General features: G+C 38.3%; 1 protein-coding gene across 1 annotated transcript in view; it reads right to left on the bottom strand.

The window, feature by feature from the left end:
• Positions 1-21,257, bottom strand: part of LOC120301293 (V-type proton ATPase subunit S1-like) — a 55,066-nt gene extending 33,809 nt beyond the window's left edge. The window contains exons 1-3 of the mRNA XM_039328341.1: positions 21,126-21,257; positions 1,887-2,016; positions 1,722-1,790 (exon numbers count right to left, since the gene is read on the bottom strand). Coding sequence (XP_039184275.1) covers positions 1,722-1,790; positions 1,887-2,016; positions 21,126-21,238 — 312 coding nt within the window. The 5' untranslated portion in view covers positions 21,239-21,257. The remainder of the gene's footprint in view (positions 1-1,721; positions 1,791-1,886; positions 2,017-21,125) is intronic.
• Between the last annotated feature and the right edge of the window lie 6,743 nt (positions 21,258-28,000).

Raw genomic sequence — 28,000 nt, 5'->3', positions numbered from 1 at the left:
TCCACTGCCCCTGAATCTATCTACAATTCTGAAGTACTTAGCATACAGTTATTGTAATTTAATAAATTGCTTTGATATGTAATATATCTCATTTAAAAAAAAGAACATTCAAAGAGGCAAAATATTGCTGACTGATTTATGGAGCACTATATTGAAGACAGACGGTATTCAATTTTAATATCCAATTTTTTGGGGGGTACACACACCAAAGTCAGTGCAAGAATAGCTGTATAAACAGCTACTGATCCTCAACTACTAATGTTCCTACACAAATCTAATGTATGACAACACTAGTGATGTTTTTAAAGCCAGTGTTTAATTATTGCAAAAAACCTGCATTCTTTCCTTTGTAAAATATAGGCTGCCCCATACTGCTGACATAAGAACTGTAAAACCTGAGTTTACAGGATTTCAATGGTTTGACTAGAATAGAGCTGGAAGGGACTTTGGATGTCTTCTAGTCCAGCCCCCCCGCTCAAGCAGAAGAACCTATATCATCTCAGACAAGTGACTGTCCCGTCTCTTCTTAAAAACGTTCAGTGATGGAGCACCCACAATTTCTGAAGGCAAGCTGTTCCACTGGTTAATTGTCCTCACTGTTAGGAAGTTTCTCCTTAATTCCAGGTTGCTTCTCTCTTTGATCAGTTTCCAACCATTGTTTCTTGTCCTGCTCTCTGGTGCTTTGGAGAATAATTTGACCCCCTCTTCTTTGTGGCAGCCTCTCAAATACTTGAATTGATCCTTTTTTCTGTTTTGATTAACTTCATTTGCACAATGAAAGTATTATGTAAATAATTCTGCTTACTTCATTGGCATAAGAATGTAATTAAGTAAGTGACACCAATCAATGCGGGCAGGTACTCTCCAGCTTAATGGACATTAATAAATAATGCATACTTCTTTGTCCTAATTAGTCATTAAAATAAGCTATCATTTAATGTGGCTAATGTCAATGAATACTGTAAATTAATAAAGTAAAAATTGTGTATCAGAGGACTTAATATACACCTACGTAATCAGACAAGGTATTCCTAACTTCCATGAGTATCCATACAATAGTAACTTCCATGAGTATCCATACAATAGTAACTACATGCTTCTGGTACCGAGCACTCACAAATTTTGGGAGAACAGCAAACAAAATGGGGATTTTTAAAGATCAATTCAATATATGTACTCTTAGAATCTTTATCTGGCCCTCCATCTTATAAAAGGAAAGGTTAAGATTTGTCAGCAATTAATATTAATCAAGAGTTCTCAAATGTAGACTTCCTTTTTAAAGAATCAAAATGGAAAATCTTTTCTGAATTTTAATATATATGTATAAGAACTTGGAGGAATAAATTTACCTGGAAAAAGAATTTCTTACATTTGAAAGAACCATCTTCAGAAAACAGCTTCTGAAAGCATTGTAAGGTTGTATTTTGATTTGTATTCTTAAGTGGGCTTTGAGAAAATCACTGGGGAAGTGAGAATGGGTTGACCCCTAATTTCCATTCCTGGGACCAACAGGTAGAATGAGCTGTAAACTCTGAATAATTTCAAATGTTCTTCCATACACTATAAAACAAATAGCAGAAATCTATCCTTATCAAGTTTGAAAGAGCCTTCAGCCTCTTTCTGGAATTCAAAAGATCCTTGTGCCATTTCTTTTAAGCATGCTTTTTTGATTTTATTTCTTAAAACTGCTGGGAAATGCCAGATGGAATAGTTATGCTTGCCTGAACATTGTGAAATAGTGACTCATTTCCGGAGAAGTCGGTGTATTGTGTGAAGTATTCCACACTAAGCTGAAAAATAGAGAGGTGATAGAGATTATTAGAGAGATGCCATGTTGTTGTATTCTATATAAGCTCATCTAACATACATAAGGAGAGCATACTTACTGCATCTTGAAGAAACAAGATAATGTTTGTGGGCTCTGGACCGAGGACTCTATCTTTCAGTAACACATATAACCTGTCCCTTGAAATAATATGTCCTTCATGTAAAGTCTTTGCCAAGCCATGGAGAGAGCTAAAAAAGAAATTTAAGTTATGAAAAAAAAGTTATAGGAACAAATGATTGCATCATAGCTACTTTCTAGGGAAAAGGAGGCCACCCTGAGATGTTATGTTAAAATCCATCATATGTCCATCATTTATGTCTGCTGCTCAGCTAATTAATTAATAATTCTTATATTGTGTTGCCTTTATTCCAAGGATTCAAGATGGCATATATGAAGCCCCCATTCATTTTTATGCTCAGAGAATTGTCACTGTAAAATAACCTGAGCTGAGTAAGGTGCTTCCAAGTCATCAGTTACAAATTGTGATGTCAAAATGACAATCTGGGAATAATGATGTCAACACAATAGTCAACTTGCTTTGGTGACATTATGTCAGGTTAAGTATACCCTATTTGTGTCATCTGCAGGAAGACATTGCAACATCCATGTCAACATTTGATACTCTTGTCCACCCCAGCCCTCACTATGGATGATAATGTCTGAATGCTGTTCTTTTTCCTTTTTAAAAGAATTTAAATATAATTTGCTGATTGTTGTAGAGCTAAAATTGTTTGAATGGCATGTTAAGTTGAATTTTGTTTTTAAAAGTAGTTTGGCACTCAAGCAAATTAGAGTAACTAGGAGAGAGAGAGAGAGAGAGAGAGAGAGAGAGAGAGAGAGAGAGAGAGAGAGAGAGAGAGAGAGAGACTGCAAATGCAATAGTTTTGGAACAATTCTTGTAGTCATGATATTAAATTCTACCTTGGATACATAATAGTTACCATTTGTTCTGCTGCCAGTTAAATGTGGTGGATCTTTGTTTCTTAGGATTTACAAGGATTACAGGGCATTCTGGCCTGAGGAATCCAGAAATGCTCCTTCCTAAGCATGGGCTACTCTTCAGTTGGACCACTTTCAGGACATTTAGAACAAATTGTGATGAGATTGGAATGTTCCATGATTTTGGCATACCTCTATTAAAAATCCATTAAGAGCAAAAACATGTATTGAGCAATTTTCTAAAATTTTCAATTCAAAAATCTGGGATTCTAAAATGCTTTCAAGTCAGTCTTGGACTTTTCTTTTTTTTGTAATATTTTATTGATTTTCTAATTTTACATTTAAGTATTTAAAAAGCAACGTGGTGGCTGAGTTAGTCAATAACATACAAAAATCTTTAGTACAAATCTCAAACTACCACATCAAATATTTCCTCTCCTTTTCCCTTAATATCTGCTGTCTCATATTCAAACTAATACAATTCTTATTATATCCATTAAGTAAAGATAGCATTGTTACATTTATCAATAACTTTTTAGCTTATACATATCCTAGTTACTTTAACATTCAATCTTTATAAACAGTCAATGTCCTGTAATTAGTTTTCCTCAATTTTTAGTTTCCCGTCAATATTTAAATTTAACATTTGATATTTATAATTTCCAAATTTTGGGTAACCAAAGTTTCCTTTATCACAATTCTTAACAAAGTCTAGTATTCAAAATACACATCTTATCTATTTGAGTATATTCTATTTCCGACCATCTTATATCATCTAATTAATAATACGATATAATATTTTTTATTTTCAACTAGTTTTCATATTTCTTAAATTTAATGACCAAAATTTCCCCTATTTCAACATCAAATATTTCCTCTCTTTTTCTCTTGATATCTACTTTCTCATATTTACGCTAATACAGTTATTATCTCAATTAAATAAAAATATATTTATTACATTTATCAATAAATTTTAGCTTATTATGTAACTTTGTTACTTTTACATTCAATCTTTATAAACAATCAATATCCTATTTATTTGTTTTCTCCAGTTTTTAATTTCCCATCAATATTCAAATTCAACTTTTAGTATTTATATTTCCAAGTTTTAAATGACCAAAGTTTTCTTTATCTCAATTCATAACAAAATCTGGTATTCAAAGTATACGTCTTGTCTATTTAAGTATATTCTATTTTAATTAGTAATATAAAATCCTCACTGATAAATCAAAACCCCAATTTTCTTCAGCCTTATTCTAGCTTTCTTCCTTTGCCATCTCGCCCTTCATGTCAATGCTTTTAGGTCATCAAACAGATCTCCCTCTGTTATTATATATATTATTTGAAATAAAAGAGACCATCCAGTCGCCATTTTTTGGAAAGGTTAATAAATCATCTCTCTATTATTCCAGATCCCCATAATTGTCCTGGTATGTTTATCTTCCCTTCAGTCTGTTCTTCTTCTTGCTCCTCAAGTTTCTTCTAGTTTATATAGAAAGTCTTTTCCATTTTCAATATTGTCAGTCCCTTTTCTGGACTTTCCATTGACTGTATTTGTTGGTCAATTGAATCCTCTGTCATAGTGTTTAATTGTTCCACTTCTTCTCTTATGTTTTGTGTAGTTGATTCTTTAGTTGTAGTCAAAATTTGAGTTCGTATATCTAGGCCAGTGGTGGCGAACCTATGGTACACGTGTCAGAAGTGGCACTCGGAGCCCTCTCTGTGGGCATGCACACCATCGCCTCAGCCCTGCCTCCTCCCATGGCCCCCTCCTCACCAGCAGCCCCCCCAGAGGAGAGTCACCCCCAGGCACAGCTCGCACAGAGCAGCGTAGCCAAGCACATGGCAGCGGGGCAGCAGAGACAAGACTCTGCCCTCGTGCTCTGCCAAGTCTCCTTTAGACAATAACAAGTTGTAATATCAAACTTAACCACAAGATGTCACCAATGCCATTTAAGGTTTTTTAAGTCCAAAATTTTTATAATCCTTTTTCCAATTTTATTTCTTTTTTGTAAATAAAAATCAAGGTCTTCAATAAGGATAAGAAATATTTTGGCCCCCAAATTCTAGAAGCATATAAATCCAGTTAGATTAAGGTTATTCTTTCAGTGTTTTAACTCCCCTGGATAGTCAGTCACTGCTATTCTTAGAGGGTGGGATAAAAGTTCCCTTCCCTCTTTCTCACAGGGTGGAAGATACTTTGGGCAGCTTTTGCAGGAGAAAAAAAACACTTAGGATTAAAGAGAGGTTCAGATCTCATCCAGTCTCATCTGGAGAGCCTGGTGGTAAGTTTGAGTTTGACTGTCTGTAGCTTAGTGACCAGCCATATTGCTATGCCTGGTCTTTCGTCTGCCAGTTTGGAGGGCTGCCCTGGATTGAGCAGAAGGGCTAGAGCCCTCCTGCAATCAAGTGGGGATCTCCTCCTTGCTGATCGCCCTACAGGGCAACTTTTGATCTTTTCCAGGATCCCCCAGCGGTGCAAAATTGAACAAGGAAGATGGAGCTCACCTTCCAGTGTCCATGGCAGCCGCGATGACAAACCGGAAGTCCAGTCTTGGACTTTTCATGATTGCCTGAACAAGTCCCTGCAGTTTTCTTGGAAAGGTTTTTCAGAAGTGGTTTGCCACTGCCTCCTTCCTAGACTGAGAGAGAGGAACTGGCCAAGAACATCCATCAGACTTTATGCCCCAGACATGAGTAGAACTCATAGTCTTCCCCTTTCTAGCCTGATGCTTTAACCACTCCAACAAACTGGCTCTCTTTTCCAATTTCCAATCATTTCCAGTTCTAAGATTCTATGATTCTGATATAGGGTTTTAGCCACTTTTAATGAGAAGATAAATGGACTGGAACATAGAGAATGCATAATATCTTCTTCCATTGCTGAAGCAGCTCCAAAACCTTTCCATGTAGGCTGCATATAAAGTTATCTTTACATTCATAATTTTTAAAAATATCTCCAACGTATTATTTTATCGTAAACAAATACATGGGTATTTTGCAAGGTACATTAAACAGCACACACAAAGCCCAGAGTGTAGTTGTTATTTAGTTGGAAGATGAAAAAAGGAATTGTCTGCAAAGTCACAATGGAAAGCCACAACAATTCAGAATAGCCTGCTACCTGTTCCTAATTCTATATGTATGTTTCAGGTGAGGTTGCTATGGGGGAAAACATGAAGATAAGGACAAGTGCAGGGAGAATTAGAGAGGATGAAGGATCTCCCAAGGTTCTTCTCCTCTTCAGGAAAGCTCAGCATCTGATGGAACAGAAAAAAAAAATCCAATAACTGGAGATAGGATTGTGGATGGGAATGATCTTGGGAGACAGGAGGAAGATCTGTAATCTAGGTAACAATTCTGCATGTGGGGGTAAAGTATGGGAAGTATTTCAGAAAAGACATGCTCTAGTTTTCTAGAGAATGGAAAGAGAGAAGGGGAGAAATATTTCAGTCTTTCTGAAGTATTCAGAAGATTCTGTTTAATGTAACCCTATAATATAGATAATTATGATGCTCTTGCTTGTGCTTCTTGTTGGACTACCTTGAAAGGCTAACAGGAGGCTACTGTTGTAGGAACAACAAACTTTGGGAATATTTTCTTGAAGATTGCTATTCCTACCTAAGCCTAAAAGTAACAAAGCAAACTTTGGTTGCCAAGGAGATTCTGATCTCTCTGGCAGCCAAAGCAGAAATGGTCCCTGTTAAATACTCCGTTCGCTTGCGAATGATGAATAGACATGATGAAGTTCAACAGCTCTTTATTCCTCCTCAATCAATACTTGAACAAAAACAACAGGCATGCAGGCCTCTTTATTTGTCCGGAGACCCGGACAATGGCAAAACAAAGTAACAAGGCGTTTCCGTGCCTTGCGCATGTGCACAAATCTGGTGCCACTCAGTCTGGTCCCGGGCAGCTTTTGGAATGCCCGGGACCAATGCAACGTCCCGAGCCTGCTTTTGCAGGCTCAGGACACAACAGTCCCAGAGGTACAAAACCCCATGGCTGAATGGGAGGGGACAGTCCTACACTGGCTCAGCTGGAACCATGATGGTTTTGATCTTCCTTTGGCACTTCTGTGCAAATCAGAATGTTTGCACAGGAGAATGTGCTGTGTTTTCTGATTTTAAAAAAATCCCTTTCTCATCAGATCACTAGTTTCAGCTTGCCTGAGCTGCAGGTTGGCAGGAGTTGAAGATTCTGTTGTGGGATATATCTTCAACACACTATTAAGAGGGTCTCTTGGTGCTGGGGCAAGGAGAGTATCTAGATCGCATTCCTTAGAAACTCTGCACAGCTGGGGCATATCATACTTCAGAATGATGTTGGTCTATGAAATGGGCTCTTGGCACCCTGTCTCTCTTGAAATATATTATTTCTTGCTTCATTCAAGAAAAGTTCAAATGACTCTCATGAATTCTTCAAGAAATCTGGGACTGAAATAAGCTGAAGGATTGATACTATACATGAAAAATTATTTAATTATATAATACAAGTTAAATTTCAAGTTCGTTTCAATGGAGTTATCTCTTCAAATGCAGACAGCTGCTTGGGAACGGATTTAAATTTTTGTTGAACTATTTGGCAGATGTGGAAGGACTCATCTCTCCCTCTCCATATGTCTAGGGACATCCACATCACCTATGTTATATTTTTTTAAAAAGAATATCAATTGCATCCCTCCACTTAACATCATGTCTAATTTGATCCATTCCCTTCTGCATGCCAAGCTGGTGAAATCCCAGATTCCTTTCCCAAGTAATCATTAACATGTTAGTTCTAAGAACCCTTGGACTCCTCAGTCATTCAACTTTTACAACTGTGCTACTAATTTGGTGCTTACTGTATTTGGGTTTTAATAGGTTACAAAATCTGCCAGGCTAAACTACAGAACTAAAATGAATATCCAACATCGATTGAGCTATCTCAGAAGGAGGAATTAGTTCAACGGTTCACTCAAAATCAGAAATATGATATTCACCCTTGGTTATATTGCAGGTTAACCTTGAGTGTTTAAGTTGTCAGATGTACTTAGGAAATAGAGTGGGTAATGATTTGAAATATCCCTTGAATATAAGGATGAAGTGGAAGATATATGCAAAGAAATCATTTCTGCAGTCCTGTTCAAATGGAGTAAATGAAATGGGGCTCCTTTGTTATCTGGTTTTTTTTCTTCTTTTAATGATCCTGCAGACCTTTGCATCAGGGTAGACTTGGAGGTGACAGAACGGAGTTCGAGAATTTACTGGATGGATGCTCCCGATTGTGAAGCAGCTTTGTTATCTGGGATAAGCCCCACTAAATTTAAAATCCTTAGAAAAGCCATGTGTGGCCCATGTTTATCCAATCCTTATCTAACAACTTACTTTGGGGAAATTAAGTTGTAGATTTCACTTTAATTGTGCTACCTATAATTACAGCATTTCAGTATGCATGTAATTGATTATTTATTTGGTAGAATTATATTAGATTATTAGAAATGTTCACATTCTAAAATTAGATAATGAGAAAGAGTTTATATTAACTTATCTTGGTTTTGTTTAAAGAAATAAATGGAATATAACAGAATAGGGTAATAAATAAATGCATAACAATCTAAAATGACTCTCAGTAAAATAAGTAACTATCTAAAATAACTCTAAAATGTTGTGTGAAAAAGCAGACATTTTGTGAAATAAACACTCCCTGATGCATTTTTAAGAATGTTTAAAATATTCTGCTATTATTTTAAAATAATATGTGAAACATGAATCAGAATTAATTAGGTTCCCGGAAAAGAAAATAACAACATTACACTTAAAGGTTTCGATGATAACAAAAAGATCACATTTTAAAATATATCCCTTTTTATTTTTTATGTTTTATTTTTATGATAGGTTCAGAACTTGATTTAAAACTCGTTTCCATTCACTCCTGCTTTGCCTTTTCTCTTTTTAGAGTTCCCATATGCAAAATCTAAGTTTGCTTTCAATGAAGTGATAGAAGGCATTCCATTATATTATTTAGACCAGGGTACTCAAAAGTGGTCAATATCAATCGCCAAGGATCAATGAAATTGTCCATTGCTATGTTGTTATTATGATTTGTCAACAGCCAGACTGGATTTCGCATTTGTTCCACTTATTAAGTTCTTCCAAGGACCTGGGATAGGCAGATGTTGATATTTGATGGTGTTAGAGATATCATTGTGGGATGTGAGCTGTTCTGAATAAAGCTGCTTTTTGCAATTGACTGATGGAGATTTTGTCAATGCCGATGGTGTTCAAATAGTGCTCCAACTGTTTTGGGATTGCACCCAAAGTGCCTATTAGTTTTAGTGCTATCTTTGCTTTCTTTTATCACAGTCATTCTATTTCTATTTGCAGATCTTTGTATTTTGTTACCCTCTCCTTTCTCTTCTCTTCTGCTGTCTCCAGGTACCACCATGTCCACTATCCAGACTTTTTTGTCTTTCTTATCGAAAATTGTTAAGTCTGGATGTTATGTGGCAAGTGCTTGTCTATTTGAATTCTAAAATTGAATTCTAAATGATCACCTTGGTAAAATGTCAAAACATTGCTGAAGCACCTTGCTTGATGTGACAACTCAATTCACTACTAGAACATGGAATTTGGATGGGGGAGTGACAATCCAAGGCTGATATAAAATATCATCTTAAGATTTCACTCTTTTTTCATCCAATTTTTTTTTTGTAAATGAGACAATTGCTCAATTAGTTTGTGTTCATTAGATTGCTTCAATATGCCAAAAAGGCAGCCTTGCTTTCTCCTTAAATATCTCATATGCATGTGGCACATATTAAGTAGAAGAGCACTATCAAAGGGGACAATAAATTGTTTTTGAAAATAATGTATTTTTTCACCTTCAGTCTTACTCAAAAGTAGACATCACTATAAAATGACAGATGGGCAGCACTGAATATTCTAACCATGTTTTTTTTTCCTTCTTAAAATTGTTCCCATATCATGTAGAGGTTAGATTTTATTATCATTATATAATGATATAATATTATTGTACAACAATGTGAAATCACAGTTGCTGGTTCTTTTTAGTAGTATTGGCCTTCATACACATCTGGTTCTTTCAAAGAACCCAGGTTATTGTAATGTTTCAGCTTAGTATAAGTCCAGATCCAAACAATGTGGCCTTATGTAATTGATAGATGGGAATTTTGTCAATGCACAGATTTTCTAAGTGCTGTCCAGGATTCTTTAGTATGACACCCCTGACCAGTTTGGGCCATAATCTTTCAACTTTGATTTTCAGATATTACTACTTTGTGATCTTCTCCAATTGTTTGTCTTCTATTCTACAATTCCCTAGTATCATCACATCAGTTACTACTTTCTTCTTTTTAACCATAGTTCAGTCTGATGTGTTATGAGCCAAGTCTTTATCAGTTTGTATTCAGTAATTCCACATCATTTTAACCTATTCATTCTCAACTATTTTTTCAATTATACATTCCCACCATTTTTTTCATTACTGGCACATGATAATTTTTATAGATGTTCCAGTGAATCATTTTGGTGACAGTTGTTGTTGCTTACAATCAGTTTGTGCAATCTTGCATGTGCTGAGTATGTGATCTACTGTTTCTTTTGCTTCTTTGCTCAATCTGCACTTTGAATCATTGATGATTTTTCAATTCCAGCCTTGAATGCATTGGTTCGAATAGCTTGCTCTTGTACAGACAAAATCAAATCTTCAGAGCTTTTTTTTAATGTTCCAGTTGAATACCATTGCCAGATTTTATCTTTTTCTACTTTTCACTTGATCTTTTGTAGAAACTGATCATGTAACACTTTTACTTGTCAGTATTCTATTTGTGTTATTATTACAGTGTTTCAATATTTTTTTTCTTTCCTGTACATTTAGCGAGTTCCAATTTTTACTTGCATTAAGCTTCTTCTTGGCTGTCTTTTATATAATTAGCCAAGTCACGCTTTTCCTCTTTGACTATTTGACCTGAAGTCAACCTCTGCCTCCATTTCTGCAGGGCAGATATAGACCATCAATATCACTAAGGGGATGCAATGTAGAGTGAATAGTCATCAGTTTTTTTGTTTTTCAGTCCAAACTATCCAGTTCAGCTTGTGTCCAGTTAATAATTGCAGCAGTGTATCGTATCACAGGCATGGTTCAGATATTGATGGCTTTGATACTATTTCCACCATTCCATTTTGTCTTTAGGAAATTTCTCATGTTTCTTTATTAATCACATGTTTAACTTATTCAGGATTGATGTTTTCCAACTGTAAAATGCCCAAATACTTATAAGCATTATCTTCATGGCTCCTGATGGTTTGTCATGAGGCATTTCAATTCAGTTACTGTTGGCTCTTTTTCCCTGCTTTTTTGCTACTGTAGCAAATTTCTCTAGGCCAAATTCCATTGTTATATCTGTGCTAAAAAGTCCTTACACCGATTTTACCAACTCATCATCAGTGGGAACAAGAAGATGGTGAAGGTCAGCAGGGGTGGTGGAGTGCAGGGAGGCAGGGCTCTCAGAGTGCAAGGCAGCAAAGATGGGGCAGCTTTGGGCTTCCTGGGATGGCTGAGGCTTTCTGCTGAGCTGCTGGGCTGCAGCTTTGTACCACACTACTGGACTTCCTAACATAGTTGAGGCTTCTCAGGACAGCTGTGGGTTTCCCCCCATGCAGCTTAACTGGGCTGGGAAACTGAGATTTCTATAGGTGGCTGCAGTTTTATACTGCAGCTCCGGGGCTTCCTGCAGCCTCAGAGCCATGGCACATTAAGAAGCCCCTGAACTGCAGTGTGGCAAGAAGCCCCAGAGCCACACAACTTGGGGTTGCTTATTGCTATGCAAGGCAGGGGGCAGGGTGAACAAAAGAGCAGAGAGGAGAGGAGGTGGGTAGGTAGGTAGGTGTGGGGAGTTGGAGGCTAAGGTTCAGGACTGGGAGGTACCAAACCCAGAATGGCTTGGATTAGGGTGGTCCTCAGCTAAAGATCATGGAGTTGCTTAACAATGACAAGGGGGTTGTTGGGATTGCATTGCTATGTGATGTAGTTATGTGATGGAAATTACAGTCCCAATTGTGTTCATAAGGCAGGACTACCTGTCTGATAGATCAACTTTTAGAGAGCACACACATGTCTTAAACATCAGATCTAGTCCTGGCAGTTAATCACAAGTTTCCTTATGTTTGTTTTTGGCTGGACTTGGCAAAAGTATACCAGACAGAGGTTAGTAAGTTAGTTTTTATTGAAAACAGGAAGAGGGTCTTAAATACAGTTGTTGATTGCCCACTGCAGTGCAAAGAAGTCAGAATCTTTATCTGTAGTTTAACTATGCTCTTGAGTTTAAGCTTTTGCATCTGGCTCTTCTAAAAATTAATTGGTCTCTTAATGGCCTTGGGAGACAACTAAATATATTTTTTCTAGTCAGGGAACTGCTGGTTCTGCATCAATAGTGTCACCTTTGCATTGTGTGCCATAGCATGCATTGTAATTTTTTTATTACACAGAGAGAAAAGGGGTCGTTAAATCTGCTGAATTGTTAATAGATATAAAAATTTCATAGTGCAGAGTTGTATAGCCTATGATATTCCAATTATTATTGGACTGTAATTCCCATGTACTTCCTCAAGGAAAGTTCTAGAAAAAGCAAATTGTACCTTCTGGTTTATTTTGTATGATCATTAGTGAAAGAGAAATTCTTCTCCTTCTCTTCTCCTTCCCTAGTTTTTTCCTTTTCTCCTTCCTCTCATTTCACTAAGTTACATAAGTTTTTGGGAAGCATCCCAAATCCCTATTCTTTCTGTGTTTCTCAGATGAACAGCAAAGGAAAATAATTTGATGGCAAGAGAGGGGTTCTGGTACCGGTGTGACAGGTGTGGACAGGTGCTGAGACCAGGGTTTTCATCAGAAGGAATGAAGAAGAAAGAAAATCTTAAGTGAAGCAAGGAGCAGTTGGATCATGATGAGGCCAAGAAAAAAGAAAGAAGAGGTAGCTTTGCACAACATGGTTAAGAGAAAATGAATAAGCAGTTTCTTGATAGAGCTGAAGTTTGCCAGCAAGTGAGTCCTTCAGCAGACACAGACACAAAAGAGATCTGTAGTGCAGAAATGGATTAATGGTGCACGTTGATAGGAGAAGAGGCTGTTGGAGAAAAGAAGAGGCTGAGAGCTCTATATCAGCAGATACTGTGAATTCAGCAGCATTTAAGTGTCTATCATCAATTTTGCTTTAAATAGCTTGCTTTGTTGGCCTTTTTTGTGTGTGTTCCCAGTCTGAAAGATGGGAAAAAGAGGAGATAATAGCAATACCAATAGCACTTAGAGTTATATACAGCTTCATAGCTCTTTACAGACCTCTGTAAGTGGTTTTACAGAGTCACCGTATTTGCCCCCAACAATCTGGGTCCTCATTTTATCAACCTTAGAGGATAAGTAAGAGACATTGTGCAAACATTGCATTTTAAGAAAAAGATTGGACAGCCATTTGTCAGGGAAGGTATAAGGTCTCTTGTCTTGGGCATAGGGTTGTATTAGAAGACCTTCAAGGTTCTTTCCAACTCTGTGATTCTGTAATTCTGAAATCTGCAACAAATGTAATTAAGCAGCATTCTGCAAAGATGAATAAGATATTAGAAATAATCAGGGGATTAAGAAGTAGAGAAAATTGTAGGTTATAGTTAGGAGGAAGACTTATTTTCCTAACATCAAAACTTTACTATTGTAGTAATAGTTTATTGTAATAGTGTAATCATAACCAGATACCTGGAGGCTGCAAGGGTCTGGATGGGCAGAACAGGTTTCAGCTGAAGCCTGGCAAGACTCAGAAGCTTTGGGCTTGGAGGTCTAATGGTTGTAGGACAGTAACAACTTTTGTGCTGGGTGGCATTGCCCCAGACAGACCCAGGACACAATCTGGGGTGTTCTTCTGGATTCAACAAATCCTGTTTGAAGAGCAGGTGGCAGTTGTGGCTAGGAGGCCCTTTGCACAGCTTCAGATAGTGTGTCATTTACGCCCATTCCTAGATTGGGGGGGTGCTCTGCTCATAGTCACTCATGCCCTAGTCACACACTGTACATGGGGCTGCCTTTAGAGAGTATCTGGGAGCTTCAGCTGGCACAAAATGAGGTGGCACAGACAGTTAAGCATACCACTAGAACAACACATGATATAGCCTTTTCTCCTCAAACTGCATTAATTCTAAATCTGCTTCTGGTTCCAATTCAAGGTGCTGAATTTAAAACCCTAAATGGCATGATGCTAGGTTATTTGAGGGACTATCTTTCCCTGTCTTCCCACCAGATCTGGGAGAAAAATTATGCTATGGATCTCATCTGCTAGGGAGCCACAAAGTGCTGGAATTCAAATATTTTAACAACTGGTTCTCTGCAGAAAACGCCCCCCTGCACGGAGTGCTCTGCCACCACTGCTTCCCCCCACCTCACCCCGATGGAGCGCTCTGCTGCTGCTTCCCTCTCAGGATGGAGTGTTCTGCCACTGCCAGTGCTTCCCTCAGTGGTGAAGGTGGAGTTTGGGAGGCAGCGGCAGGACGTGACCCAGGCGCAGTCCAGCAGCAGCAGCAAAGCTGGTACTCTCCAGTCAAGTGGCTGCCAGCAGTTTGAATGTTTCAGCTCCATCTGAGTTGAAGAAAGCAGAGGGGCAGCAGTGGGATTGCTCTCAATAAGGCGGGTGCACATGAGCGAGCAGCGCACCCAGGTTTTATTGTGTGAGAGCAATCCTGCTGCTATGCCTCTGCTTTCTTCAACTCAGATGGAGCTGAGGCACCCAAGGCACTGGCGGCCACTTGAATGTGGAGGACAAGAAGGAGGAGAAGAGCAGTGAGGCTTTGTGCCAGCTGGTCGGCTAGGGAAAGAATAGGTTGGGTGATGGTGGCTGGCTAGGGAGGGGGATCATGATTGCTTGGGGGGGATCTGCCAAGCCTCATGGCAGCGGCATTGGCACATGTGATGCGGTTCAGCTGAAAATGGCTGCAAAACAGGTGCGGCAGTGTGGGACAGACCCCCCCCTTCTGCCTACCCACCCTCTTCCCTTTCACTCCCCTTCCAAGCCCTCTTTGCAGCTATGCCCACACAGCCACTGAAGCAGCAGGTGAAGCACCGGAGCTGGAAAGTGCCTGCTTTCCAGCTCCATCGCATTTCTCTGCTAGAGAGCTTGCCCCACCCACCATCACCCAGATGCCCTTGCTTCACAAACCATTTCTTTTCTAACCTTCTTTCCAGCTCCGACACAGTCCTCCACTGCCGTGTGCAGTCCCACAAACAAAAGAAGTTTGTGGGACTAAAAAAAAAGTTCAATCAATCAATCAATTCCAACTTCTCTTGAAAAAAAAGATCTCGCAAAGTTGGAACTGATTGATTGAATTTTTTCCCCAGAAACTTCTTTTATTTGTGGGACTGTCCACGGTGGCGGAGGAGCACATCAGAGCTGGAGAGCTTGCTCCACCCACCACTGCCCAGATGCCCTCCCTTCCTAAAACATTTCTATGCTAACCTTGTCCCACAAACAAAAGAAGTTTGCCAAAGTGGATCCCGGGCTGCAATATGTTCTGCAATGGAGAGACCAGAAGCGAAGTAGTCAGGGCGAGGGAAGGAGGAATGGGGAGAAGAAGGAGGAAAAGCAGCTGAGTGAGAAGAGGTGCTGAAAACAGTGGAGTCCTGTGCCTTCCTGCCACATGCTCGCCCCACATTAGCCATGCTCTGCATGTCTGACACGGGGGGAGGTTGGAGTGGCAGGGTTTGGGGGATGGCGAATCCCCATTTGTGACATGTCTGCCAACCAATCATCATGCCACCTTTTGGAAGGGCACCAAAAAAAAGCAGAGCCCTTGTGTTTGCCTGCCTCCCACTCACCCCGCAACCTCCATGCTCTCTATGGCATGCTGCAGTTGACCTGAGGCGGCTGGCCAGACATCAAAGCGCCGCTGAAAACAGCAGAGTGTGTGCATGCACCTGCTACACACCCGTCAGCTGTGCTCCCCACACTTTAAATCAGCTGCAGCATGCTGTGGAGAGCATGGCAGATGTGGGGCGAGTGTGAGGCAGGTGTGCACACAAACTCCACTTTTTTCAAGTGCCATTTTAACAGCTGGTTCACCATACTCAAGAGAAAGTAGGTAATGGTTCTACAGAACTGGTGTGAACTGGCTGAATCCCACCTCTGGAGCTATATCTGTCACTGGCTCCTGCCTTATGGAACATCCTTCTCCCCACCCTCTAGTGAGGCTGCCTACATTCCTGCTGATTTTCCTGAAAACCTTCAAAACCTGGTTAGGCCATCAGCCCTGGAGGCCCCAAGGGGCCAGCAAGATACTGAAGCAACTCCATTGTTATTAACATCTACTATTTTTTTTAGTTTTTGTAATTTTTAAAGTTGTTTTTAATTTTTTAATAATCATTGTTTTTATAAACTTGTTATTAACAGTTATTAATTGTTTTAATAGTTCTGTTGTACACCACCCAGAACTTTACGTGAGATGGATGGTCATATAAACTTAATACATAACAGTAAATCAATAATTGTTCTTCTGTAATAAAGTGGTGAGTAAAATGCAATTCTGTGTTCTTTCCTGAATACCATCCAGAAATCAACCTGTGACCTCCCATCACCTTTGATAATCCACTATGCTTAATAGGAATGTGGGGGAGAATAGATTTTCAAAAGTGAGATCATACATGCTAATTCAGAAATATGTTGTATAATGTTAAAACTTGGGACAAAGAGCAGCTTTTGTATTTACAGTCTTTTGTCCTTTTGGTATCTTGTTTATCCTCCCTGTATGTGTTGTTCTTTTTAAAAAAAATTAAAAGGATGCTATTTTCCAACATACTGTAGTTAATTTAAAGATTGGTAGCATTTGGCTAGACTAGAGCACTAGAGAAGAACTACTTTCCTGCTCCAGTTTTAAATGATCAGAACATTCTGCAATGATTAACTAATGAGCTGACTAAACAATTCCCCTCCAATGTTTATACCATAAATACTAGCAGTATTTTACAGCAAGGCAAAGAAATGGCTGAAATTCTTCATTCTCTTTCCTCTGAGTTTCCGATCAGCAGTTTGATCCCTTGCTGTGCCCTTCATAAAACATTTATCACTCTTCTTTGGCTTCTTGCCTATTGCAGACAATTTTTTAAAAAGCCTTCATTTGCCCTATTGTCGATCTGTTTCCCCAGCTGCCTCCACACACACACTCCAAAGCCAGAAAAAACAATAAGAACACTGGATAGTCTGTGATGCTAATTCACAAGTATGTTGTAAAATGTTAAAACCTGAGACAAAGATCAGAGTTTTCTATTTATAGTTTATCCTCCCTGTAATTTTTTTAAAAATAAAAATTAAGAGATGACATTTTCCTACTTAGAATAATTTGGTAGCATTTGGCTTCACAATTAAATCTTTAATAAGAGATGTATTCCAGTGAATCATATTGTATGACTGAACCATACTTTAAAAAATACTTACATTTCTATATGTTAATATATATTGCTACGTATGTATTATATGCCATATGCTAAATAAATAATAAATTTCTGTTTATGTATGAGGATAAAAAAATATGTAGATTAGTATTTCTCAACTAGTAACACTATAGGTAATTAGAAGTGTGAACTTCAACTCCCAGAATTCCCTAGCCAGCATGATGACTGGAATTCTGGGAGTTGAAGTCCATACAGCTTCTAGTTGCCAAGGTTGAGAAACAGTGATGAAGATAAACAAAATACTGAAACTGAATCTAGCGAGCTAGAGTTTTGTAAAGTCTTCTCAGTTTAGAAAGAAAATAGAAGGAATAAATCCAGGAGTTTCTGATTCATATAATCAGCAGTTCCCAACCTTTTCTATACCCCACACCCCTAGAAAGCTTCAATATATTCTCGCACCCCTTACAAAAGTTCAAAATAACGACAACGAATTGTGCATATACACTATAATTTTGAAACTTCTAAACCTAAGTTTTCGCACCTCCTGGAATATGGTCTTGCACCCCCGGTTGGGAATCCCTGATATAGATGAACTAGCATGTTGCCTAGAGTGCAGGCTTCTGCATTGAAAATTTAAAAAAAAAAAATCAGTTTGGCAGCTGTAATCAGCTGATTGAAGCCCTGCATCATTTAAAGTGTGGCATGCATGGCACACATTTTAAAAGGGCAGGTTTGTGATCATGCAATCACAGTTGCCATACTAACTAACATACTAACTTTTTCCCTCTCTATGGACAATTCCATTGGAATAACAATTTTTTTATTAATGGAATTTGGCTCGCCTAGAATAGCAATTCAATATCAATATCAATCTCCTCACCTGATACATTCAGATACATTCTGTGTGGGCTTCAGAACCCTTCAAATAGATTCTGCCCTCTTGTGAGGCTGAAAAAATGTGCCTTCTCTCTGGGGGTCCCTGACGTCTGGATCAACTATACTCCAGAGGTACAGATGGCACTCTCTATCCTTGAGTTCCAGAAAGCCTTTAAGACTTTCTGGAAGGTGGCTCCAATTCTAGGCCAGGGGCTAATATGACTGTGATTTACTTATTTCTTCATTTTTTTATCCCATAGTTATTACTTTTTTAAATAATTCAAGGCAGCAAATATATCTAATACTCTTTCCTCCTTTAGTTTACCCCACAAAGACATCCCTTTGAAGTAGGTTGGGCTGAGAGAGAGTGACTGGCCCATTGTCACCCAGCCACAGTCTCTTTAACCTTAGTCTTAACCACTACATCAAACCAACTTTTTTTTTTATTTTATTGGTTGGACCCCTTTTTTATTTTTATTCTATTTGCTGCTCTAGTCATTTAATCCTTGGATTTTTACTGTTCTTTTTTAAGACGCCCAAAACCATAATAAATCTAATGCATTCAATTACATTAAATTCTTCTGGCTCATCTCATTTTTCCGTGTGTTAATTTCCAAGTGAATTCTATTCCATTTCTGGACAAATTTGTAAAAAAAATTTATAAATTCATAGAACATTTTTGAGTTTACATACAGTTGACATATATGTTTGAATGGGCAAACTCTCACAATATGCATTCAGGTAGAATAGAATAGAGCTGGAAGGGACCTTGGAGGTATTCTAGTCCAGCTCAGGTAGAAGAACCTATACCATTTCAGACAAGTGACTATCCAGTCTCTTCTTAAAAACCTCCAGTGATGGAGTGCCCACGATTTCTGAAGTCAAGCTGTTCCACTGGTTAATTGTCCTCACCATTAGGAAGTTTCTCCTTAATTCCAGGTTGCTTCTCTCTTTGGTCAGTTTCCAACCATAGTTTCCTGTCTTGCCCTCTGGTGCTCTGAAGAATAATTTGACCCCCTCTTCTTTGTGACAGCCCCTCAAATACTAGAATACTGATACCATGTCACTCCTGTTTCTTCTTTTCTTTAGACTAGTCAAACCCGTCCTGCAGCCGTTCTTCATATGTTTTAGTCTCCAGGCCTTTGATCATTTTAGTTGCTCTTCTCTGAAATTTTTCCAATGTCTCAACATCTTTTTTGTAGTATGGTGACCATAATTGGTTCCAGTATTCCATTCTTTAATATTCTTTTTCATCATACAGTACTACATGCTTCCAGGCATCTATCATTCTATCCTAAAATATGCATCTCAACATACTTTGGCAGAACTTTTCTTTTTTTAGCTGAAAGCTGCACAGTAAAATGCAAAGTCTGAAATCCTAAAAATAATTGATAGATCAACATTAAATCCCATTAAATCTAACTTCTACCTGATAGCCTAGTAGTCCCAAATGGGGAGCCAGTCTCCAGTCTGTTGAGCCAACATTTGATGAGTTTCATTTGGCTTTAAAAAAACATGTGTTATAGAAACTTGTGTTATGGGCAGCTGGCAATCTTGCCTTACACAATTGCACTGGGGTAGAAAGTACCATGAACTCTATCATATTTTACTGAGTAGTTCTCAACAAAGCTAAATGCAGAAGATACTTTACAGGTACCTGTTTCTTCCTCCCTATTCAATCTATCCATTTCATGTGCTTTTCAAAACCTACTAGTATTAGCTGTTGGGTTTTCAAAATTCCAGCTGTTAGGTTATAAATTAGTATCTGATATTCCAAATATAAACTGGTTTGAAGATGGAATGTACCTGATTAGTTGAGGAAAAACAGCACAGAGCAAATTTCTGGCTTGCTTTAGAACTTGAACGACCTATGTAATTTGTGATTTATACTCAAGGTCACTCTGTATGACAAAAGTTATTGTTCCACTTGTTTATGTTGATATCCAGGTTAGCAGTTGTCATATAAGAACAAAAGACAGACAAGAGTTGAAATAATTCCTCCTTTAAAGTATTTAATAATGATGTCTTTTGGAAAAGATTTTAATTGCAGAGTTTATTTATAATGGGGAAAATGCATTATAAATAAAACATATTAATTTCCTACTCTTACTCTGTAATAAAAATAATTTTAGGACTGAGTTTACAGAACAGCACATCAGGATTTGCTAAGAGGTATAGTTGAATATAGTTTAATCACTGAGCCTTTGGGAAGTGATGGCTCAGCAGTTAAAGATACTGATCTTATGAGCTGGATGGCTGACAGCCCAGGTTTGAGATCAAAGCTCCGCACAATGGGGTGAGTTCCCATTACTTGCCCCAACTCCTGCCCACCTAGCAGTTTGAAAATATGCAAATGCAAATAGATTAATAAGTACCACTTTGGTGGGAAGATACTAGTATTCCATGCTATATGGAACAGTATTACATTTGACGTATAGCTATGCTATATTCCAAAGATATTACCATGGAAAATATCCTTGGACAACACTGGCTCTCTTGGCCAAGAAACAGAGATGAGCACCATGCCTTAGAGTCAGGGAAACTTTTAGGTTTATATTTGAGAAGGTCCACTAAACTAACAGTGCAAAGATTTCCATTATGTTCTGAGCATCAAGAAGAACAAGTTTAAAAGAATACCTAATTGTTATGTCTTCCAGTTCCAGATAACCCTCACATACACTGTCACTGCCACTACTAGTGCCAGTGGATAAAACACTGAACAAGGATATTTAGAATGAAAACTTGCAAAGACTATTAAATACAATTGTCTCAGCTGAATGCTAAATAGGAACAAATGGATCCCTCAGACCAAGAAATGTCAGTCTGTTAAGACTTGGGAATCACTCATCACTCAAATTTCTAAAACTAGTGGGCTACAAAGCAGATGCTGTCTCCAGGTGGACAAGCTTCATACCAAATATATTTTTGTAAGTATACCATCTCTAACGTGCTTAAGTTTGTCTTCGAGATGACAGGTAAGGAGTAAAAATGAACTTGAAAGGCTGGCTGCACAAAATATATCTCTAAAAATAGCTGTATCTTTAAAAAGTAGAGAATTTCTTACCTATCTGTTGACCACAGCAGCATAGGAACATGATCCAAGGATAGGGTCTCTTTGCACAGGAAAAGAAATACATAGAGTAGCTGTCCCCATGAAACAGCACTGCATCTTGCCATGATCTTTTCAGTGTTTGTGTGGTAAGGAAACCAAAGTTGATTCAAAAGGAAAATAAATGATGGGAACTGGTTATTCTGGTATCTGTTATGAAGCTTCTGGCTTTGGCCAGTTTTTATTTATGATAGCTGGAGTAGGTCTGTTTTATGACAACAGGAAAAAGAATTTATATCCAAACACAGTGCAAGCTTTGACATGGCTTTGAAAATAAGACTGTCTCTATTAGCAGGAGAAGGAAATGGCAAACCACTCCAGTATCTTTGCCATGAAAACCCCATGGACAGTACTAAAAGGCAAAAAGATATGACGCTGGAAGATGAGCCCCTCAGGTCGGAAGGTGTCCAATATGCTACTGGAGAAGAGCAGAGGGCTAGTACTAGTAGCGCCAGAAAGAATGAAGCAACTGGGCCAAAGCCGAAAGGACGCTCAGCTGTGGATATATCTGGTGGTGAAAGGAAAGTCCGATGCTGTAAAGATTTTTTCTCCATAGGAACCTGGAATGTAAGATCCATGAATCAAGGCAAGCTAGACGTAGTCAAAAAAGAGATGACAAGACTAAACATCGACATCTTAGGAATCAGCGAACTAAAATGGACAGGAAGGGTGAATTTAACTCAGATGACCATCAGGTATACTACTGTGGGCAAGAATCCCTCAGAGGAAATGGAGTAGCCTTCATAGTCAATAAAAGAATAGGAAAAGCAATACTGGGATACAATCCCCAAAAGGACAGAATGATCTCAATTCGAATCCAAGGCAAACCATTCAATATCACAATAGTCCAAATCTATGCCCCAACCCCTGGTGCTGAAGAGGATGAAATTGACCAGTTTTATGAAGCCCTACAGCACCTTATAGAATTAACACCAAAAAATGATGTCCTTATCATCATGGGGGATTGGAATGCTAAAGTAGGAAGCCAAAAGATAACCAGAATAACAGGCAAGTTTGGCCTTGGAGTACAAAATGAAGCAGGGCACAGGCTAATAGAATTTTGTCAAGAGAATACGATGGTCATAACAAACACTCTTTTCCAACAACCCAAGAGACGGCTCTACACATGGACATCACCAGACGCTCAACACAGAAATCAGATTGACTATGTGCTATGCAGCCAAAGATGGAGAAGCTGTATACAGTCAGTAAAAACAAGACCAGGAGCTGACTGTGGTTCAGATCATGAGCTTCTCGTTGCAAAATTTAGGCTTCAATTGAAAAAAGTAGGGAAAAGTACTAGGCCACTCAGGTATGAACTAAATCGTATTCCTGATGAATATACAGTAGAGGTGACAAATAGATTTAAGGAATTAGATCTGATAGACAGAGTGCCTGAAGAACTATGGAAGGAAGTTCACAACATTGTACAAGATGTAGCAACTAAAACCATCCCAAAGAGAAAGAAAATGCAAGAAAGCAAAATGGCTATCTGAGGAAGCTTTGCAAATAGCTGAGGAAAGAAGGGAAGCGAAAGGCAAAGGAGAAAGAGAAAGATACACCCAATTGAACGCAGAATTCCAGAGAATAGCTAGAAGAGATAAGAATGCCTTCTTAAATGAACAGTGCAAAGAAATAGAAGAAAACAACAGAATAGGGAGGACCAGAGATCTCTTCAAGAAAATTGGAGATATGAAGGGAAAGTTTCATGCAAAGATGGGCATGATAAAGGACCAAAATGGCAGGGACCTAACAGAGGCAGAAGAGATTAAGAAGAGATGGCAAAACTACACAGAAAAACTATACAAGAATGAACTTAACGTCCCAGATAACCACAATGAGATGGTCACTGACCTCGAACCAGACATCCTAGAATGGGAAGTGAAATGGGCCTTAGAAAATCTGAGCAACAACAAAGCTAGTGGAGGTGACAGTATTCCAGCTGAGCTATTCAAAATCTTAAAAGACGATGCAGTAAAAGTGCTACATTCAATTTGCCAGCAAATTTGGAAAACTCAACAGTTGCCACAGGATTGGCAAAGGTCAGTTTACATTCCAATTCCAAAGAAAGGCAATGCCAAAGAATGTTCAAACTATCGCACCATTGCACTCATTTCACATGCTAGTAAAGTTATGCTTAAAATCCTACAAGCTAGACTCCAGCAGTATGTGGATCGAAAACTACCAGAAGTACAGGCAGGATTTCGAAGAGGCAGAGGAACTAGAGATCAAATTGCCAACATATGCTGGATCATGGAGAAAGCTAGGGAGTTCCAGAAAAACATCTATTTCTGCTTCATTGACTATGCAAAAGCCTTTGATTGTGTGGATCACAACAAATTGTGGCAAGTTCTTAAAGAGAGGGGAGTACCAGACCATCTCATTTGTCTCTTGAGAAACTTATATGCGGGTCAAGAAGCAACAGTGAGAACTGGACACGGAACCACTGATTGGTTCAAAATTGGAAAAGGAGTCCAGCAAGGCTGTATACTGTTGCCCTGCCTATTTAACTTATATGCAGAGCACATCATGAGAAAGGCAGAGCTAGATGAATCAAAAGTTGGAATTAAGATTGCCGGGAGAAATATCAACAACCTAAGATATGTAGATGATACCACTCTAATGGCAGAAAGTGAAGAGGAACTAAAGAGCCTCTTGATGTGGGTGAAGAAGGAGAGTGCAAAAGTAGGCTTGAAACTCAACATTAAGAAAACCAAAATCATGGCATCTGGCCCTCTCAATTCCTGGCAAATAGATGGGGAAGAAATGGAGGTAGTGACAGATTTTATTTTTTCTGGGCTCCAAGATCACCTCAGATGGGGACTGCAGCCAAGAAATTAAAAGATGCTTGCTCCTGGGGAGGAAAGCTATGGCAAATCTAGACAGCATACTAAAAAGCAGAGACATCACCCTGCCAACAAAAGTGCATATAGTCCAGGCCATGGTTTTCCCAGTTGCAATGTATGGCTGTGAAAGTTGGACCATAAGAAAGGCTGAGCACAAAATAATTGAGGCCTTTGAACTATGGTGCTGGAGAAGACTCCTGCGAGTCCCTTGGACTGCAAGGAGTTCAAACCGGTCAGTCCTAGAAGAGATCAACCCTGACTGCTCTTTAGAAGGCCAGATCCTGAAGTTGAAACTCAAATACTTTGGCCACCTAATGAGAAGGAAGGACTCACTGGAGAAGGCCTAATGCTGGGAAAGATTGAGGGCAATAGAAGAAGGGGACGACAGAGAATGAGATGGCTGGATGGAGTCACTGAAGCAGTAGGTGTGAACTTAAATGGACTCCAGAAGATGGTAGAGGACAGGAAGACCTGGAGGAACGTTGTCCATGGGGTCGCGATGGGTCGGACACGACTTCGCAATTAACAACAACAACAACATTAGCAGCTCTAGTTTAGGACCAGATAAATAGTGTTCACCTAAGCAAGATAATTATCTGATGCCTATATACTACAAGATGTCCTCCTTTTTGTTCTTGTAGTGCAATTATATCAGTATATATTACAGTGCAGTTGCTGTTCCTGGGGATACCCAGCAATGAATAGAACCAGTATATATTGTGTTTATATGCAATTTGTATATCATTACACCATATTATAATAACAGAAGAGATGGAGCATTGGATATATAACTGTTAGAGCAACAGTGGTGGTAGTGATGATAGTATCAGATTATGGTGCCAGATTAAGTTATTCTTTAAAAAGTCCAATAATTGTGCCTATAGTGCCACAAATGAGTAATAATTTGATTTTAAGAAGAAAGAAGATTTACAGCATCATAGATGTTCAGTAGAACATAGCTTTTAAAATTTCAAACATGTTGCCGCATTTTCCTATATAAAAATCTACTTACCATTTAATTTGTAAGGAAAAATACTAAATTTCCTATCCTTTTTAGAAATTAATCTTTAGGTAGTTCCAACCTTTTTGGGCAAAATAATTTTATATCTAGACTTTCCCTTCTACTTTGTTCCCAAATAACATCAAAACCCTGCTTGGAAGCATTGAAAGAGTATTGTAGTAGCCATAACTCCATTCTCAGGCCCTGTCTTCAGTCTGAGTCAAAACTTCTGAGAAAGAAACCCAAACCAAAAAAGGAGAAATTGGAAAAGAGATTCCAGAAAGTAATAAAAGGAGAGTTATACTCCATATATTAATATTTCCATATGGAAAAATATAGGGAAGCAAAACTGTCTGAGGAATTCTGGAATGAAGAGAACAACATGGAACTAAAAGTGTTAGGGCAAAGCAGTGGCATAAATGTTGATATAGTTGAGAGAAGGATTAGTGGATTCTTAATTGTTTCTTGGTTAATTTCCCATAAATTAATTGCTTAAATAGTCTTTCCCAATTATGATGTTCTCTATTCATGTCAATTTTTGGCTATCATAATCCCCAGCTATGGGGATTTTTATTTAAAAGGATGATTTACAGCCAATGTAGCATAATAAAAATAAGCAAAAATGCTTCTGGCAACTTCACAACTGATGAGCATTGTGTTCACAGGAGCATCATGGGGAGCAGAAAGGGTTAAAATGGTAGCACATATAAAAGGTTATGGGGCTTAAACCATAGACTTGTGGCTATCATCTTAACTTTTTCACACACTCCATTGATGCTCCCTATTTATCAAATACACAAAACATTTTCCAGAAATATACACCTGTTTTTATGTGTGCAGATATGCTGTGGAGATAAAATCAAAGAAATAAAATGCAGAAAATTCGATAGTAAATGCTGCATTACCATTTACAAAGCCTGATGGGTTAGATAAGACAGACCTAGTGCCATATAACATCTCTAGGCTGCTAAAAAAACCACCTACTATCCCAATAAAATCTGTCCTCATAGTTCTTCTATTTCACTTCATATGTATTCTCTATCCCAACCAAAATCAACTACTTTTTTAAAAAATTACATTTGTCTTATTCTTACTTTTATTGAATTACTTCTGAATTCTTTTCTTTGGTTCTCCTCCATACATTTCCCATATATGATTAAACATTTATTGTGTTTGTAGAGTTGCAACTATAGAGCTTCTATGAAAATGGAGGAGGAAAACGGAATCAAACAGACTTGCTAGATGCCTGTCCAAATCTGTGGTCTTATGAATCAAAGCCCTGTAGGTCCCTACCTCCTGCAGAGTTATTCTGTGTGAATGTGACATCTACTTCTGTTCAGGTGAAGTTTTGATGTTTAAAAAAGAAAGGGACGGGATCTATGTATGGATCAACATAGGGGTGGTTGGTTCAGAGCAGTGTGGTGGCCTAGAGATGAAGACACTCATCACACACTCACACATCTCACACTTGGGAAGTTGAGAGTTCAATCCTAGGCAGAGATAGATATTTCTCTATCAAGGCACAAAGAGAAAATATCTGTTGTGAACTCGTGTTTGAGTCAGGAAGGGCATCTAGCTAGTAAATGCTCGGCTTCATTCAGTCGCCCAGATTACATCCCAATAAAAGGGAGTACAGGGTGGAGAGAAAAAAGAACAATGGGTGGTTAGTTCATTTCTTTGAGGGATTATTTTTGTGATCTACCTTTTCTATCATAGGTTCATTGTTCTTTAACTTCTGTATTTCCCAGTCATTTCCTTTTAACTGCAGAATCCCTTCACTGCATATGTATTTATCATTATTGGTGCCTAGGCTCGGCTCAGCTGTTTAACTCAGGAAGCTTGACTTTGATTTGTAGCTTGAATTGGATACAGTGAATTGCAGTGATGTACATATGACTACCATGAGAATATAATCTGTTGTATTTATGCAGGGAACAAATTGGTAAAATAATATTTGGAATGCATATACTGTTTAGTGGGAAATGAATTACAGGCACATGCAATCCATCTTTAAGTGGGCCATCCCATTTTCACTTGGGCTTTCACCTGGGAATGACACTAAAATGTAAAGACACCTTTGAATTTAGCTCACTTCCTGGTATCTACAAGAATATAGGAGAATATTTGTAGCCCAGGGTTGAAATGAGGGGTCCTTGGTGCTTTCCTAGTTGTTTTTATGCAGATGTTTCATTATCCAAACTAGGTAACATCATCAATGCTAGTAAGGACTAGCAAATCTCACTCCTTGCTGGCACTGATGAGTTACCTAGTTTGGATAATGAAACGTCTGCATAAAAATCAACTAGGAGAGTAACAGTAACAGAGCTGGAAGGGACCTTGGAGGTCATCTAATCTAACCCCTGCTCACACAAGAGCACAAGTCTGACCATGTACCTAATATATATAATTGGTTTAACATTCTTCTTACACTTCTCCTCCTCCCCTTTGCTCCTCAGTTGGCAAATTACTGGTATTATGCTATGCAAGTATTAATCAGGTCTGACTCTGTTTAGATTTTTGAGGTGTTAGGTGGGGCAGTCTACTGTGATGGAGTCTCAGAATTAAGATTTCCAGAATTTTGTTTTTCCAGAGTTTGCAACCTTAATCACTTAGATGAAAAAGAAAATTATTTTGCAGATCCTTTTTTGGGTACTGACATATATCCTGCAGCTGTGTTTACATTCCTAATGTAAATTATTTTGACTGCAAATGCTTGTTGACATCAAATTCAGGTGATACAATGACAAAATTATTCTAAATTGGGATAACAAAGATGTTGCTGTAAAAATTGATGATTTATGGATATTTTTGCTTTTTAAAAGAAGATGTATAATATAAAATACAACTGGCATATTAAGAAAACAGATTTTATGGCAAGATTAGATTTTGAAATATTCTTTTGTCATTAAATCTGCTTTTAGATTTCAATTTTCATAGTTCTAAAATGAAAGTCTAGATAATGTACTTAACCAATTATTTCTTTT

This window comes from Crotalus tigris, unplaced genomic scaffold (genome assembly GCF_016545835.1).
Source record: "Crotalus tigris isolate CLP2741 ecotype Arizona unplaced genomic scaffold, ASM1654583v1 scf7180000024375.2447938, whole genome shotgun sequence".
NCBI classification, from domain to species: Eukaryota; Metazoa; Chordata; class Lepidosauria; order Squamata; family Viperidae; genus Crotalus; species Crotalus tigris.
This window is presented reverse-complemented; position numbering and strand designations above follow the sequence as displayed.